Genomic DNA, 17,381 nt, shown 5'->3' with positions numbered 1-17,381 from the left:
TCTCCTTATCTGTTTCCTTCAGCCAGAGTGAAGGCCTTCAATGTGTTTCCAAGACACAACTGCCAAGTCACTGGTCCCTTCTCGTACCCCACATTTACATGGTGTGGTTAGTCTTGGACAATTTAACTACTGGAACAAAACCCTGAAACCAGAAGTGATTAGTCAGAGCTTTGAAGCAGCAGCAAAAACAGATGTCACGAACTCCATGCATTATATTCTGTATGAGATCATAAGCCCACATTCAGGTGTCTAGACAGCAGTCTTTTAAAAAAATTTGTTTAAAAATATGTTTTTATTGACTTCAGAGAGAGGAAGGGAGAGGGTGAGAGATAGAAACATCTATTGACTGCTTCTTGCATGTCAAAGATCGGGCCCACAACCCGGGCATGTACCCTGACCAGAAATCGGACTGCAACCTCCTATTTCATGGGTCAACACTCAACCATTGAGCCACAGCAGCCAGGCTAGTCAGCAGTCTTGATCTAGAAAGCTTAGCTGTATGGTTTTCTTTGGAAATTTTTAGTTTTCCTACATTGCAGCAGTACACACATCAGAAGCAGGGAGTCGGGACTTCAATAATGGCAACTAACACCAAGGGGGAAGGCAAGAAGCTTCACCTGGAAAAATGGCATGGTGTGAGGACCGAAAGGACAAGCGAAGCCCTGCATTCTCAGAAGTTCCCCAAAGCGCCAGTGAACTGCTGCCTGCCCCAGTAATAGAAGTTCATCAGAGTTCCTTTGTGTCACTACAGAAATGGCCTCCTTAGGCTCCATGTACTCTGTTTAATAAGACAGGCTAGTGTGTAAAGTGTTTCACAAGTGCTCCCATTCAAAATAATATTTTAAGGTATGTTTCAGATATCTGGAAAATGGATTTCTGTGGAGAACCACCCTCTCTGTGCTACTTTATCCCCAGCACTTTATCTTACTGTAAGAACCTGAAATTGACATTAAACTCAGGGCATGTGCACTAAGTGTCTGTTTACTGACTTCTCAATTCCGTCTTATGAGGGCACTAGATTTCTAGCTAATGGCACAAAATCAAGACCAGCCAGCAGGTTTTTAAGGCGGGGTGCTGATTCCTAGTCTTGGGCCTATAGGGGCTTGAGAAATCTGGGTAATCACTCTGTGTCTCAATTTCCCTTCCTGTTAAAATGAAAGAACAGTGTTTTCTCTGATATTTGATATTACCATGTGGTGATAATTAGAATAATAATGTTAACACATCAAACTCCAGAAAAAGATCTTGGTGGTGAGGATGGGGAGAGGGAGTGAGGGCAGCAGGTAAGAGATGCAGGTCAAGCAGGAGACAGGTTAGATGGGTGAAGGGTTGCATAGGTGACCAGTAGAAGAGGGTGAAAGACAGACAGTTCAGGGAAGTAGCAGGCCAGGCAGGTTGTGGAGGCAGGTGGTTCAGACAGGTAGATTATATACATTCTAGATGAGGTGATTCAGATGAGTCACAGGTCAGGCAGGTGCAAACTGAGATGAGACAGAGATAAAGAGACAGACAAGAAGAGGAAAGGGACAGGGACAGGAACATACAATTTGGAAGGAGAGAAAATTAGGGGCAAGTGAGGATATACTGGGTCAGAGAGGTAAGAGGGGCTCTTTAGGCTCAGGGAAGTCTCCCCCCTTACTCCAAAGGTAATACCTGCATGGATTATCAGAGTGAATGTTTTTGGCATTTTGACTTCTTTCCTCCCTGAACTAGAAAATGGTTATTTTCACTTGAAAACCTCAGATACACATTTTCCCGAGTGAAATCTGAAGATCAAGATATCAGTTATGTACCTGGAAGTTTGAAAGTGTCAGTGATTGTCCTATACAGACTTTACAGTGGGCCATAGACTTTCACCTTTCTCATTCGACCTCAACAGTCCTCTCCTTTATTATTATATAAACTCACATTTCGTGATATGCAATAAGTAATCAGGATAGTGGAGTTGATATCCTACAAATGTGATCTCTACCCCTAATCTGGAAAGTTTTATCTCTGGGAATTTAATTTTGTGCATGTCTTGTGACATAGCACCTGACCATTATTACTTGGAATGGGCCCAGGTGGATTTTGGTGTTCTTAATGCTTGGCACTCAGGATCTCACTGAGAGATTGCGAGCCATCTGTGTCATTGGTAGGTGAAGTGAACACTAGAACTGCATTAAATATACATGTCAAATAGGGAAAAGGTGAAAGAATCCAGCTCAAAGGATTAGATTGTCCTCTGTAACTAAAAGGAATGCAAGCATTGGGTATTCTTGTCTATAGGTGAGGAAATATGGAATATTAGGAAGCTATGGCAGGACCACAAGGGGATGATTGAGATAGCCCTGAGTTTCTGACCACATTCCCTTAAGCTGGGCTCCATGCCTAGTCTGTCCAACTTGATTTTAGCATCCTCACCCCACCCCCATCCTTTTTTCTCAACCTTTCTTATCTTGGGATGTAGGTTATAGAGCAAATTGAACCCTTTATTGAAGACTATTGAACTATCAAGGAACATATAAAAAACAAACTTTTCTTTGGAGAGATAAAGGGTATTTAGCTCATCTGCCTTTAAAATTGAGAATTAAGAACAGAGAATGTAAGCTCTGCTAAAGCATAATAAGGGAAAAGGGTTAGGAGAGAAGAGAAAAATACAATGAGAAAAACATAGAGGAGAGAGGCAGAGAGAGAGAAGGAGGTCAGGAGAGAGAAAGCAGGTGAGGAAAGGACAAAGAGGGAGGAACAGAGTATGGTAGAGGTAGGGGAAGGGAGTAAGCACAGAAAAGGGTAGCAGCAGGCAGGCCAGGATTAAGAGTGTGGCTCCAGTGCCAGAGATCTGGATTCTAAATCTACAGAAATCCTACTTAGTGGTGAAATATTGAAAGGACTCCCCCTGAGATCAGGAATGACACTGGGATGGCTACTATAACTACTTCTATTTAACCTGTTACTGGAGGTCTGAGTTAGTGGAGTAAGGCAAGAAAAACAAATATAAAGAAAAGGAAGAAATAAACTTAATATTCACAGATGACATGATTTGTGTGCCCAGAAAAATCCCGAAGTGGCTTTAACAAGGTCTCTTGGTAGAAGGTCAATATATAAAAATCAGTTGTATTTCTATATGTGAGCACAAATAAAAAGAAATGAAAATTTACAAAATTGGGTTTCTAATAACATTAAAAAACACACAAAAAAAACCCCTTCAGATGCCTTTCTGGATGGAGGTTCTCAACTCCCCCCTTTCTTCCTGTACATGAAATGAGTAACTCTTACCTTAATATTCTGCAGCTTTTCACTCCAGTGTAAAATTAGGGTCAAAACAACAACAACAATAATAGTAGGGGATTTACTGAGTGCCTACACTATGCCAGACATTGTTCTAAATGTTTACATTGATTTTTTTCCTTTTGGCCTTCACAACAACCCTTTAATGTTTGCTGTGAAGATTAAATGATGAAATGTATGTAAAACACTCAGCAAATTGCTTTGCATATAATAAATTCTTAATACATTTTAGCAATATTAAAGCAATCATTATTTTAGAGAGGCGTATAGACTCAGTTGTTAGTAGAACTAAGCTGCTATTCATTTGGCTTATGATTTGGAGAATAAACAGTCATGCGTTATTGTTGTTTTAACAAAAATTTAAATAGCTCATTAATTCATTTATTCAGCCAGGCACTGCTTGTGGGTCTAGGAATACAGAGGGTAAGCAAAACAGACAAAATCCATGCCCTAATGGAGTTTATAGTTTGCAGGGGAAGCAGACATTAATCAAATGGTATCACAGATTGTGCTATGAGAATAAAGTACAAGCATTTATGAGAGCATAAAAGGGGGATCTCTTATGGGCTGCATCTCCCCTTTCCCTCTGCCACCCCCAGCTAACAGCCTGACTCTGCCCTGTCGTTGCACCTGCAGCACTCCACCTCTGTGAGCATTATGGGCTTTTCCAACACTGTGGAGATGGAGCTGTCATCTACGAGGCTGGCGAGGGCCCTAGAGCCACAGATCCAGAGTGTGAGCAGCCTGACTGCTGGCCACCCCCAGGCGGTACCAAGCCTGCTGAGTGGCCCCCCACCGATGCTGTCCAGCCTGACTAGCAGTCAAAACCAGGCTCTGTCCAGCCTGACAGCCAGTCACCTGCAGACAGTGCCCAGCCTCATGCGTGGCACAGCCCAGTCCATGCCCAACCTGATGTGTGATTCTTCCCAGGCCATCACAAGCCTGGCAAGTGATTACTCTCAGCCTGGGCCCAACCTGATGTCTGCTCCCAGCCAGGCTGTGCCAAGCCTGGCAGCTTGTTCTCTGCAGAGCAGGCCTCCAGCTTCTGACACGCAGCTGGATACCAGAGCTAGCGGAAGTCCTGGCCATGGCCGAGCTGCAGGGAGCCTGTGCCCTGGTGATGGGGCTGACCCCTCCATGGGGAACACCCTTTGTAAGGTAAGTCCTGGGGAATGCCATTTAACCTTCCCTGCTCATCACTGGGCAAAACTGTGGACCCTGAAGGCCTTATCTTGGCTTTTGCTTAATAGCTCTGTGACCACTAATGGCAAAATGTCTGATTTATTTGATGTTTCTTGGCCTTTTACTTTTGAAAGATGGAAAGTGAAGATTCCACCCATTTCAATGACTCTTTGGGACAAGGCCCCACAGCCTCTAGTCTAGATGTTTCCAAGGACTTGGCTATACCCTCAGAACTGGAGGAACCAATTAACCTCTCTGTGAAAAAACCGCCTGTGGTCTCAGTGGTCAACACATCCGTGGCTCTGCAGCAGTACCAGAACCCAAAAGGTGAGACTGAAGTGAACAGCCTGCTCCCGTGCTGGCCATAGACTGGAGCTGATGGGCTCAGCATTTCCAGGGGAGGTAGAGGTAGCAGCCAGGCTCTGGCCCTGAGGGAGCGGCATTTCTCTCTCAGGCTAACTTCACTTCTCTCTTGAGAACTGACTTACTGATTCCTGTTCTGTTTCCCTCACCGTGGCCATGGCTGATCCAGGCCATGTAACATTCCCCATGAAAAACGTTCTGGGAGGTCTGGGTTATAGGTAGGGGGTAACAGGAAGAACTCGCCCCAGAAGGGCTAGCCTTGGCAGACTATTTTAGGGAAAAGAGCATGTCTGACTTTTAGAGTCAGATACATCTAAGTTAGAAAACCAGCTATGGAAGGATTTTCACCACTATGAATGATTACAGTGTATATAATGTTTGTGTAATAAGTGTGTGGCCAAAGGTATGAATAGCAGATGTGAGTGTGGGTGACAGGGTATGCTGTCATAAATATGTCACAGGTACTTGTCTTTTGCCTTAGAGTGTGAGAATTTTGAACAAGGAGCCCCAGAGCTGGATACAAAAGAGGACCAGAGCATCAGGTATCAGATTCCTGGCCCAACCTTTTTCTCCCACCCCCTCAAGTTCATGTCCTGGGAGGTTGGCACAGGAAGTAAGCATCCTTGATGACTTCATTAGAAGCAGAAGTTTGCCTGCAACTGTTTTCTTCAACCTCTAGACCCTCAAGTGGGGTCTGTGTGGGCGGGTGTCTGGGACGGTTGTGGGAGGATGCTGTGGCTCCTGCTCTCTGTGTGCAGTGCTCCCTCTTCAAGGATCCCTTTCTTTGACCAAAGGGCTTCCCAGAGGCTGACAGGGCCTGGCCAGGCAGAGCTGGGCGGGAGGCCAGAATATGGGCCAGTTGAGGGTTGGACTGAGGCGATCTTGAGCAGCAATTTAGTTGTGGGATCCTGGATGAGCCCTATTTAGAGGTTGGGGCCAGAGGAGGTTCCCACTGAGACCCAGGGGTATCTCTCTTGCTATAGACCCTACAATAGTGAACCCAAGATTCCCTATGTGCGACTGGAGCGACTCAAGATCTGCGCTACCTCCTCAGGAGAGATGCCTGTGTTCAAGCTGAAGCCACAAAAGAATGATCAGGACGGGAGCTTCCTCTTGATCATTGAGTGTGGCACTGAGTCCTCCAGCATGTCCATTAAGGTACCACTTTGCTTTGGCCTTGAACCTTGGAGTCTCTCTTTTCTCTTTGCTACTGCCAGAACTCTGGCTCTGGCTCTGGCACTATCCTGAGTCTCTGAGCGGGGCTGCAGCTTGGGCAGACTGTTCCCTGCTGTAGTGGGCATGTGAGATGCACATTAGAGGTGAGCTGCCAGTAATCATGGAGTTTGGCTGGCATGTTGTCCTGGAATAAGTAGGTGTTGAGGGCTTGTCAATCCCTCCCCTCCTTCTCTCCCTCAACAACCTACTGGTACTGTATTCTGACTGCTCAGACTCGCTGTTTCTCCAAGGTCAGTCAGAACACCCTGCCTGATGCCCCAAGTCTGGGAGGAAGAAAGGTCACTGTTACATCTCTGGCTGGGCAGCAGTCACCAGAGGTGGAGGGGGAATCTCCCGAAGGACACAGACTCTTTCCTCGAGCTCCTGGAGCCAAGAAGGGGCCCCCAGCACCAATAGAGAATGAGGACTTCTGTGCTGTGTGTCTCAATGGGGGAGAGTTGCTGTGTTGTGACCGCTGCCCCAAAGTGTACCACCTTTCCTGCCACTTGCCAGCCTTGCTCAGCTTCCCAGGGTGAGTCATGTCAACCCAGGGCCATCACCTGGCTAGTGAAGGGGGCGTGGAGGGATCTTCCAAGGACGATTATTTCAGGCCAGGCCCTCAGAGCTCCCTGTCAAGGGCTTCCTCTCCTCCCTGGGCCTGCATGAATGAGTTAGTGGTCCTGTAGCTGCACACAGAAAGGTAGATGTTTGAAATTCAGTGGCTTCCTTTCCTTCTCTGTTCCCAGCTTCCTCCCGCACACAGATTGTCCCTATACTCCTGTCTCAGCCCCTTTATAACTTCTCTTTTCCTGCATTCACTAAATCCTGAATTACTGAATTTCTCTCAAGCTTGTGGCTTGGAAGCCATTCACTACAGTGCAGGGGTAGGGACTCAGTTTTCCTTGCCCCCCCCATCACCCGCCTGTCTTGGGGCACAGGGACAGGGGAGGGAGCTCTGGGCAATGTGCTGAGGTCTAACTTGTCCTCACCCACCTTTGCAGGGGAGATTGGGTGTGTACCTTGTGCCGCAGCCTGACCCAGCCGGAGATGGAGTACGATTGCGAGAATGCCCGCTATAACCAGCCTGGAGCACGGTCCTCTCCTGGCCTGAGCATATCTGACCAGAAGGTAGGGCGTGGTCTCTGGGAACAAGGTTCCATGCCCGTGGCAGCCTCCCTGTGTCAACTGGGGCTGAGGCCTTTCTGTGGGGATGAGAGGCTTCTCTGGGCGCCTGTCTTTGGGGCTATGCCTGACTGTTTGACCCATTGGGAGTTTGCTATGATTTTCCTTCTGTCCGCTCTTTTCCTCTGCCTGGGGGCTGAACTGTGCCTTAGTGTGATGGCTCATACCGTGTGAACAGAACCAACCCCTTTAGAGTTATCAGGATCACCGTCTTTAGTTCTTTTTGAGGTGGGGCCAGAACAAAGTAACACTGTTGCCAATTCTGATTTCTGCAGAAGTGTGAGAAGCTCGTACTGTCCTTGTGCTGCAATAGCCTCAGCCTGCCTTTCCACGAACCTGTCAGCCCGCTGGTAAGGAAGGCCTCGCTCTTTCTGCCTGCTGCTGTGCTTTCTGCTTAGAGGGCCCTAGGCCTGCGGGCAGATCGCGGTGGTACCCAGGTGGGCTCAGAGCACAGCCACTGCAAGTATATTAATTTGTGGATGGTCCAGGAGAGCAGGGGGCCATGGTCACCACAGCCCCCCCACCCCAGCTGCTGCTGTCGCGGACCTGACTTGACAAGTAGAACATTCTTCCCTTCCCCTTTCTCTTTGTCTTCTTTCTCCACACTTTTCTTCTTGCTTTCTTTCTCTTTCTTACGTTCTTTCACTTCTATTCCAACTAATTCTCCATCCCTTCTTTTTTATCTTCACTTCTCCCTTCCTGCTTTGCCTCCTTCTCCCCCAGGCCCGGCATTACTATCAGATTATCAAGAGGCCCATGGACCTGTCAATCATCCGGAGGAAACTGCAGAAGAAGGATCCAGCTCACTACACCACCCCGGAGGAGGTGGTGTCAGATGTGCGCCTCATGTTCTGGAACTGTGCTAAGTTCAATTACGTATGTCTTGCCCATTTGACCTCTTCCCTACTTCCCAGGGGCCCCAAGATTGTTATGGCTGGATGGGGTATCAGGTTTGGTCCTGGGCTGCTAGGAGGACTTGGCTGCTATACTAGTGATTGTTGAGAGGCTCTCTTCCACACTTGAGACTCAGCATGGACTCAAGGGGGATAAGGGGTGTGTGTGTGTGTTAGTGACTGGCCATCTGTTGGTAACTGTCAGGGTCATTTCTGTTTGAAGAACTGATACCAAACTGGTTATTCTGATTCCTGAGGAGAAAAACATAAATTTGCAGACATCCAGGAAAGCCAGCTAGGCTTTGTGGTCTTGGTATAGCTCTTGAGAGGCCTGGAAGAGATGGGCTGGTGCAAAGAGGCCAGACCATCACCTCTCTCCTCCCTCTCAGCCTGATTCTGAGGTCGCAGAGGCTGGCCGCTGCCTGGAAGTATTCTTTGAGGGCTGGTTGAAGGAGATCTACCCAGGGAAACGGTTCGCCCAGCCGAGGCAGGAGGACTCAGATTCTGAGGAGGTGTCTAGCGAGAGTGGGTATTCCACTCCCCAGGGCTTCCCATGGCCCCACTACATGCAGGAGGGCATCCAACCCAAGAGGCGGCGGCGACACATGGTAAGAGTTGCTGCCAGCTGGCAGGCAGGTGTGTGGGTGGGTGATTGGGCTGGCAGGGGGCACCTGAGCAACATGTACAAGAGCAACCTAGAGTGAAGCTGCTCAGGTAGCACAAGAGAGTGGTGACAAGGAACCCTCATTTCCAATCCTTTAGCCTAAGAGGAAGGCAGGGCAGTGCAGGGCTCATCAACTCCAATTACTCCTGAGGTTCAAAATTCAGAGAGGTGGATGTACTTCCTCAAGGTTATTCAGTAAATTAACAGCAGAACCAGGGTGAGAAATGAGGCCTGCTGACTCCCAGCTCATTGCTGGTTACTCTAAACTGTGGTGCCCATAAGAAGAGAAGTGCTTGGTCTCAGAGCCTGATCTCAACTTCGGTTTGGGAGAAAGGAAGGAATCTTTTCAGACCCTTGGTGTGGAAAAGGAAGGAGAGGTATTGCTTGTAGTAAAGAGAGCTCCTCTGACCTTTTGGTTGGTCCCATCTGTGCAGACCTGAAATATCAATTCACAACTCTTTAATTCCACCAAAGTGCATTGCCTGCCTACTGTGTGTCAGGGTCTAACCAGCACTCCACAGTTGTTTACGATACTTCACACACAATGGCTTCAGTGAATTTTACTGTTGCATTCCGAGGGTAGGAAAAAACACTTTGACTCTGACAAACCCCAATCTGGACACTTAAAGCCTTTTCACATTAATAAATCCTACATCTGGCCATTCTAATTCCAAATATGTTTTTTTCTTTCAGGAGAATGAAAAAGCAAAAAGAATGTCTTTCCGCCTGGCCAACAGCATCTCCCAGGTGTAGATCTGGAAGGAGACTGAGCACTCTGGCAGATGGTGCCGTATCCTATTGACCACTCCTCTCCACCTTTCAGCTCATTCTCTTCAGATTGTGGATGTGAGACAAGTCTTGTCAAGCTGGTGTAGTGCCCTTCTTTGCCATTTGCATCTTACAGCATTTATTTGGGAGCCATAGTGCATCCATTACAGAGAAGATTTCGGTAATAAACTGCAAAGAGGGAGGTGTTCCCTGTTACCAGAACAATCAGATGTATAGGGTAACTTGACAAGACCAAGCCTGGTCAGGCTCTGGAGGACCTAGCTTCCTTGGTGAATTCTCCCTGCTGAGGAAAGCAGACTTTCCTCCCATTTCAGAATGCAGGGCTCAGGAGCAGTATATATATCTGAACTCCTCTTGGGCTCAGAAAAGGTTAAGAGAAGGGAGAGAGGTTCTGACATATGGCAGGCCTGTGATCCCTGGTCCAGCGCAGCCAAAGACTGTCACTGTTTGCCTTTGCTTGGCCTGCCGGGACAGAGGCACCAGCCCTGGGCAGGGTAACGGAGGCTTCTAGAGGCCAGAGGTCTCAATTGGTGCCTATTCGGGTTCTAACGGTTTTCAGGGTATTTGTTTTTCATGCCCCCTTTCCTGATGCTGACTTAGGTGGCTGCTGTTCTGGGGGGTATGGCATTCTTGATGGGTCTGGCTGGCTGTGCAGAGACCACTTACATCTTTAGGCTCAGATTTCCCTGAGTTTAAAGATGTCAACTTCAGAGCCAGCCCTCTATGTCACTCACTGTGGGCTAATAGCTCTTCTTTGGTGTCAGAACCTGCCTTCCTAGACTTGATTGTTGGTGGCCACCCCTTCATCTCCATTTTGAGGTTTGGATCTCGAGTTCTCCTTGGGAAACTGTGAGGCAGCTGCTTTAGGTACAGAGTTTCCTGGGCAAGGAGAGTGACCCACAACCAGCTCACTCTGCTGGGCCTCTCCTCTTGCTTAGAGATCCTAGTCCTCAACATGTCCATGTTCACAGAGCCAAAGATCAGAAGTGAGTCCTCTGACTTGCCTGCCCTTGGGCTGTCCACGGCCCAGAAAAAGCCAAGTCTCTATTGGCAGCTCTTTTTGTTGTTGTTGGAGGTTGAAGAAGGCCAGAGTGCCTGGCAGGAGCCACACCTAAGCATTCACAGGGAAGTTCTGTCTAGGATGGGGAAGGGGGAAACTGAAAGGCAAAAAGCAGTGCCCTTCAGTTACCCTGAAGCCACTTCAAAACTTTACTTCTCCTTGAAGCAGAGAGAAGTGTTCCAGAAGCTATGGGAGCAGGAGCAGAGCTCCAGGCTGCATCTTGGATGGATCTTCACGGTCCATTTGGGGTGTTTGGGATCAAGAGACAGGCAGATGCTGGGGGTCAGGGCACCTCGCTAACAAAGGCTTGCTCAGGAAAGAACCTATTGCAGATGTGGGGGAGCTGTGGACCAGGCAATTGTATCTCAGTGGCCTGGAGATACAACTCTCCCTGGTTCTGTCGTGTTTTGGCTAATTTCAGAGGAATCTTAGGTCATGGTTTTATTTTTGCTAAGAGATGTGGTTTAAGGAAGTTCTTGTTTGTAGGGTCTTTGACGGGAACATTTTGACAGAGAAAACATTTCTTCTCTCCCCGTGAGTCGATGGTACTGCTCATTTCCTTCTCTACCCAGGCCAGAAGATCATTTTCACTTCAAAGCAAACCGTGCCCATTGACTAGCCATTCTTTCACCAGCACTTGCCAAGCTCTCCGAAGCAGGTGGGCTTCCAGATCCTGTTTCCTAGTCTGGGGTAACTAAGTCTTTAATATTCCAGTAGCCAGTCAGTCTTTGGAGTTAGTCCTCTACTCCTTGGGACTCTCATGACTTTCTGGTTTGGGCTCTGGCCACTTCTCTTCCAATTTTTGGATCTTTTTCTCTGGTTGGTTGGCTTGGCAAGGTTCCCTCTGTAATTACCTCACTAATTCCTGCTCTTGGTAATCTTTCCTCTGTGTGGTCCACATTCCCACCTCCCCTGAGAGAGCTTCATGGTGCTTTGTCTTGGGCAGCCAGGTGAAAGCTGTGACCAGCTCAAACTTGATTAAGATCCTTGCCTAGGAGCAGTAAGACCACAAATATGAAGCAGAAATGGCTGGTTAGATGGTTGGCTTTTCTTCTATCAATGAAGTTTCCAGCTTGGGGTATAGCATGATGGGTCCAGGGATCAGCCTGCTGGGCCAGGGGAGCTCAGTACTGTAGTAGAAAGTCACATAGTCCCTTTTGATTACAGAGATCCTGCATGCTGAGACGCTCCCTTTAGGCACCCGAGCTGGGAGGGACAGGAGGTAGGGTGTCCTTTCCTCCAAGGGTTCAAAGCGCTGCCCTCTCTCTGGCTTTTCCTGTGTGCTCAACACCAATGTTATGAGTCATGGTTATGTTTTGTTTTGTTTTTGCATGCAGAAAACAGATCATGACTTTTTAGAAAATTGAAAAAAAAAAAAAAAGCTACTAGCTGACTTCAGTGGCTCTTTGCAAATATTTGAGCGATCCTGCTTTTGACTTGGTTCTATAATGGCCCCATTGTAAAGTCAGTTAAGTCCTTTGGCCCTTTACAAAGTCAGGGAATGGAGGTACTGTGAGTTCTGGATTCTCATGGTACAAAGTGCCATAAGAAATTGGGCTTCTTGGGTGTGCTGAGGAGAGTGGAGTGGCTTCGGTTGATGTGAAGGGGATTTCAGTGCAAACATTGGTACAGGGTGAGCTTGCGGAGCACTATTCCAGAACATGGGCAGGTTGGTCCTGCCTGACTTCTAGCAATTGCCAACTACACACCCTCTGCAGGTATCCTGAGTGGCAGCCACCAGACCCTCTGTAGCCTCTGCTGTATGCAGGCCCTGCCATGAACCCCGGCACACTCTGCCTCCTGTAGCCATTGTTGGCAACAGGTCTTTGCCTTGCTCCAAGGCCCCTTCTTGTTTGTTCCTGGGCTGTGCTCTGTTTCCTCTCTCATTCCATGGTATCACCTATAGTCTTCTTTTATGAACCCCTGAACTGAGACGTTGCTCCTTTTGGATCACACCAAAGCTGTGCTTCCTCTTCTCCCACCCCCTCACTGCTATTTATTTAAATTGCCTGCACCTTTAGCTGTTTCCATTGCCCCAGCTATTCTCTCACCCTTTCAGCCATCTCCTCTCCCCAGCCTGAACCTGTGGTCCATCAATGACGTCTTTTTCAGCATCCTGAAGTTTCTCATTCCCTCCAACTTTTGCTGAAACTATTAACCATTCTCCATTTTCTGCATCAACCTTTTTTGCTCCCTCTTCCTGCGCTGCTAAGCATGACAGATTCTTACTTGACAACCCCAGTTGGTCTCTCAGTATTGATTCTTATGTCTTTTACTTATTATTATTCTGCTTTCAGTCCATTCCATTCATCTTTGCTCTCAGCAAATGACTCACCTCACTGCCCACTTCACAGAAGAGAGGCTCCAAAGCAAGAACTTCCTTGCCCACATTTTTCTCTCCCCCTCCATCTCTCTGTGTGTCTGTCCTTCTCTTGCTCCTGTTTGGAGCTCTAGTTCCTGAATCCTGCTCTATGTCCTCCAAGACTTTGCTCTGTCACTTGTCCCACTGCTCCTACTTTCCAGCGTCTTCAACCTCCCTCTCCGTTGTTTACCTCCACATAGCCTACAAACAAGCAAAGGGCCTCCACAAGATTAAAAAAAAATTCTTAGAGTCTGTTGCTCCTTACGCTTTTACCTTAATTTTATTTTTGTTTAAAATATTACAGATGTCCCTTTTTCTCCCCAATGACCCATTCCACCCTGTCCCATCCCCCTCCCCCTCCCCAGTCCCTCTCCCCACCATTGTCCGTGTCCTTGGGTTGTGCATATATGCATATAAATTCTTTGGTTACTCTCTCCCCCTCCACCCACCCGCCCTCCTCCATCCCTCTGACATTCGTCAGTCTCATCTATGCTTCCATGTCATTGAATCTATTCTGTTCATCAGTTTATTAAGTTCTTTAGATTCCACATATAAGTGAGATCATGAAGCCAGGCAGAGAAAGACTTGTTTCTTTTAAAAAGAATATTTTTTAACTGATTCTTCTCTGTCACTCTTTACCTTCTATAGTTTTTCATAAAAGTCACCAGTGGCCACCCAGTTGCCAAATTAAACAAATACCTTCAGTCCTCAACTGTTGAACTCTCTACAGCATTTCATACCACCCACCACATCCTCATTCTTCACTTGGCTTTTATGACACAAGTCTCTGGATTCTCTCCTCTTACCTCCTGGCCACACAGGCTGAGCCTCCTTTGAAACCTTGACAGGGGGCACATTGTGGCTTTCTTTGGTGTCTGCTCTTCAGAAGTTGAGTAGGCAGGAGAAAGCACAACTTAGGGAAAACTTCCTGCTCCCCAGCTGCTCTGCTCCCCTCCCTCTGTGTTGGCCTCTTTCCTTTGGCCTGTTTCTCCTCCTGGACCCACTTCTCCTCATGCCAAGCATGTTTATGAGCCCTGCCTGGAGGATAGCATCTGTGAGTCCTTCTCTCAGTCTCTTCCAGCACAGCACAGAGACAGATTCAGCCATGTTTGCTAAGAGGCCCATCTCAGTCAGCCCAAGAATGTAGATTGGGTCTTACCAAGAAGCAGTTTGGTAAACAGGATTATCAGGCTAGCAGGCAGCTCATCACTATGATCCCCATACCAGTTAGAGCCTGCCACAGTTGGTAAGGAGCTTGGGATCATGGTAAACTGTGTTTCCATCCTGGCAGGGTGGGTGTCTGCCACTGAGAACATTCTGAAGGAGGGACAACTGAGAACTGCTGGGATTTATCACTTGCTTGGGGCTCAGTTGGGGTCAGCCTGGCCTCCTCTAGCCAGATCTTTCCCATCTGTACTGATCATAACCACCTGTTTGCTCCAGTTGCTAGAGCTGGAGGCAAATGTGGGTGGTTTTCTTGGAAGTAGGGAGGTATAGTAGAGAGATACCTGATTTGAGATGGCGAACACCTAAATTTTGTCTTTGTCAGTTATGAGCTGTGTGACTTTGGGTACAGTCTCCCCATCTATAAAGCTGTGGGTCAGGGGAATATTGAAAACAGTGATTTCTCAGAGTTTCTCTAGCTATAAAGATGGTAATGGTGATTCTGACTCAAGTTCAGGCCACACAGGAAACAAGGGAACACTGGAAGTAAGACACAGCTGGGGAATCTTGACCAAGGCAGGGCAAAGGGACTACAGGCCAAACTGAGCTGCTTTGAGGAAAGTCTTCAGCAGCTGGTGCTGCTTCTGGAGCTCTATGCCCATTCCTGAAGCTACACTCCTTTCTTGGGTATCTAGGGTGAGTTCCTCCTAGGCCTTTTCTTAGGAGTGGCCATTGGAATCCAAAGTTGTGGTTGGGGGCGTGAGGGACAAATATTGTAAGGGAAGTGTTACTGATCTTAAAAAGACCCACACACTCAAGAACTAATTAAAAATAGCACTTTTCTTTACCAATAATTGTGTCCTGGAGTGTTTTTTTCAGTGAAAGTGGTTGAACATACTTCATGGTCTTGCCCCCAGGCTCCAACATCATTAAGAAACTGCCCTGGGCAGTTTTGCTCAGTGGTTGGAGCATTGGCCTGCAGACTGAAGGGTCCCAGGTTTGATCCCGGTCAGGGGCATGTGCCTCGGTTGCAGGCTCCATCCCGGGCCCCGGTTGGGGTGTATGTGGAGGCAACCAATTGATGTGTCTCTCCCACATTGATGTTTCTCTCTCTCCCCCTTCCACTCTCTCTGAAAAGCAATGGAGGAAATATCCTTGGGTGAGTATAAAAAAAAAGAATACAAGGTAGGGTAGAATAAACTGGGAAGCCGTCTTTCTAGGGAAGAACTGAGCTCTTTGCTTCTTATTGCACAAACAGCCTGTTCTTCAGTACAGGCAGCAAGTCTGAGGTGGGTTAGGGAAAACCACCTTATGAATGCACACCACTTCCAGGTGCTAAACATTTCAAGCATGTGCTTTATGTAGTGATATTTGCCAGTCGCCTAGCCTTGGCTCTCCTCTGCCCACTTTACACCAGTAGTTTCTAGCCATTTAGAATAAGAACATTGCAATGAATATTTTTCATTCATTTTGACTACATAGAACCTGAACCCTTTTCCTATTGGAGGGAATTCCCCACCTCAGGAATCTTGAGAGGCAGAGCTAACTTCTCACTACAGAAGCTAGATATAGTAAAATCTTGATTTCCCAGCATCCTTTGCAGCCAGGATATAGGTCTAGTGGTAGTAATTAAAAAAAAAAAGCACCATAGAGACTTCTCTGGTTGGCAGTGTGATGGCATCGAGGTGGGGTTTCCATGGCAGCAGTAGCAGCCGAACAAGTATCACCTGGTGCTTCATGACAGTGAGAGCTTCTTCAGCAGACCAATTAGCTCTTAGTTTAATTTTCCGGCCTTCCCCACAATTCTGTTAACTACCTAAAAAGTATTTTCATAAACTAATTTTCTGCTTAAATTAGCCAGGACTGGTTTCCTTTACTTGCAGCTGAGCACCCTACTTGATGCAGAAATCTCAGAGAACCTGATAAAGTCATGGACCCACTCTCTGAATTCCAGACCCACCTGTCCTGTGGTCTACTGGACACCTTCATTTGGGTATTTCAATGTCACCTGAGACACTAGCCATCTCCAGGGCCCATAAGGTATTCTTCCTTGCATATTCCCTATCTCAGAAACCAGGGACGTGGGAAGGTGTCATACAAAGAGCTAAGGTCTGAGAAAACCTCAGTGTATCAATTGCCGATTCTAAAGAAATAACCTGGAGGACTGACTGGCTGCGAAATACACGGGTTTATTAGGACTAACATGCGTACTGGTGGCGGTCGGCCTGTGAAGTTTACTGCCATACAGGGGGCAGCTGGCCAGTAAAGTGTTCACAACCCAAACTTTAGCAGTACAGGGTTGTGTAGAGTACAGAAAACAAAGCAAAGAGGGCATACAGGGTGGACGCGTGAAATAAAAACACAAGCTATTTCTCTGCAGTTGTTTACAGTCTGGCCTCACATTCAGAAGCAGTTTCTCCCTTGACGGAGAAGCTGCTGGGCTCCCAAGGTCTTCACTATATTCCACAGGGTAAGGGGGAGTTGGGGCTTGGGGAGGGGCCCATGTTCCCATATACCATACAGAAGGAAATCGGGGATGTGGTGTCTGAGAAGTCAGAGAAATGTGTGTTTCGAGGAAGGATGATCATTACTTTTAATGCTTAAAATGAGACCTAGAAATCATCTTTGGCTCCCCACCCCTTCCCAGACTGGGCCAGGGACCTGGAACCTTTCCTATGCCTGCTCTGAGCTTTCTGCTGTGTTTTGTCCTTATTAGTTTTATTAGTACTATCCTCTGTAGGTCCCAGGGACATATAGCCTCTCCACTCTCCACTCCTCATGCTCCATGGCAAGTGGCCAGAGCAAGCCCATTTCCTACAGCAAGCCCTGCCCTGCAGGCAGGTGTGAAGCAGACCTCTTCCTGCACATGTGGCCTCTGGACTGTTTTATCCACTAAGCAGTATAGGCAGTGTGTCCAGGGCCTGATAAAAATAAGTTCTAAACAAAGTTTTAAATGTCAAAACAAATAACATAATTAAATGTCTATAAACTATACCATGTTAACCCATTAATTGTTAATTTTATGACAATTTAATAAAAATTTAATGCTTGGAAATGATTATTAGAATTTTTCAGGGGCCTATAAAAATGAGTCCTAAAAAGTTAAAATTAATAGTGGTAAAACCTAGCCCTGGCTGGTGTGGCTTCAGTTGGTTGGGCATTATCCCGCGCATATTTGATTCCCAGTCAGGGCACATGTCCAGGTTGCTGGCTCAGTCCCTGGGAGGGGGTGTGCAG

At 47.2% G+C, this 17,381-nt stretch overlaps 1 protein-coding gene across 2 annotated transcripts in view; it reads left to right on the top strand.

Annotated features, from left to right (window-relative positions):
• The window catches only part of TRIM66 (tripartite motif containing 66), a gene marked incomplete at its 5' end in the record, with an annotated part of 43,899 nt that extends 31,915 nt beyond the window's left edge, over nt 1-11,984 (top strand). For both annotated transcript variants that reach the window (XM_081153621.1, XM_081153622.1), the window contains 10 exons: nt 3,907-4,428; nt 4,587-4,779; nt 5,297-5,357; nt 5,799-5,973; nt 6,282-6,562; nt 7,032-7,158; nt 7,488-7,562; nt 7,936-8,088; nt 8,495-8,713; nt 9,463-11,984. In XM_081153621.1, coding sequence (XP_081009747.1) covers nt 3,907-4,428; nt 4,587-4,779; nt 5,297-5,357; nt 5,799-5,973; nt 6,282-6,562; nt 7,032-7,158; nt 7,488-7,562; nt 7,936-8,088; nt 8,495-8,713; nt 9,463-9,522 — 1,866 coding nt within the window. In that variant the 3' untranslated portion in view covers nt 9,523-11,984. The remainder of the gene's footprint in view (nt 1-3,906; nt 4,429-4,586; nt 4,780-5,296; nt 5,358-5,798; nt 5,974-6,281; nt 6,563-7,031; nt 7,159-7,487; nt 7,563-7,935; nt 8,089-8,494; nt 8,714-9,462) is intronic.
• Between the last annotated feature and the right edge of the window lie 5,397 nt (nt 11,985-17,381).

This window comes from Miniopterus schreibersii (assembly GCF_964146895.1).
Source record: "Miniopterus schreibersii genome assembly, chromosome: 12".
NCBI classification, from domain to species: domain Eukaryota; kingdom Metazoa; phylum Chordata; class Mammalia; order Chiroptera; family Miniopteridae; genus Miniopterus; species Miniopterus schreibersii.
This window is presented reverse-complemented; position numbering and strand designations above follow the sequence as displayed.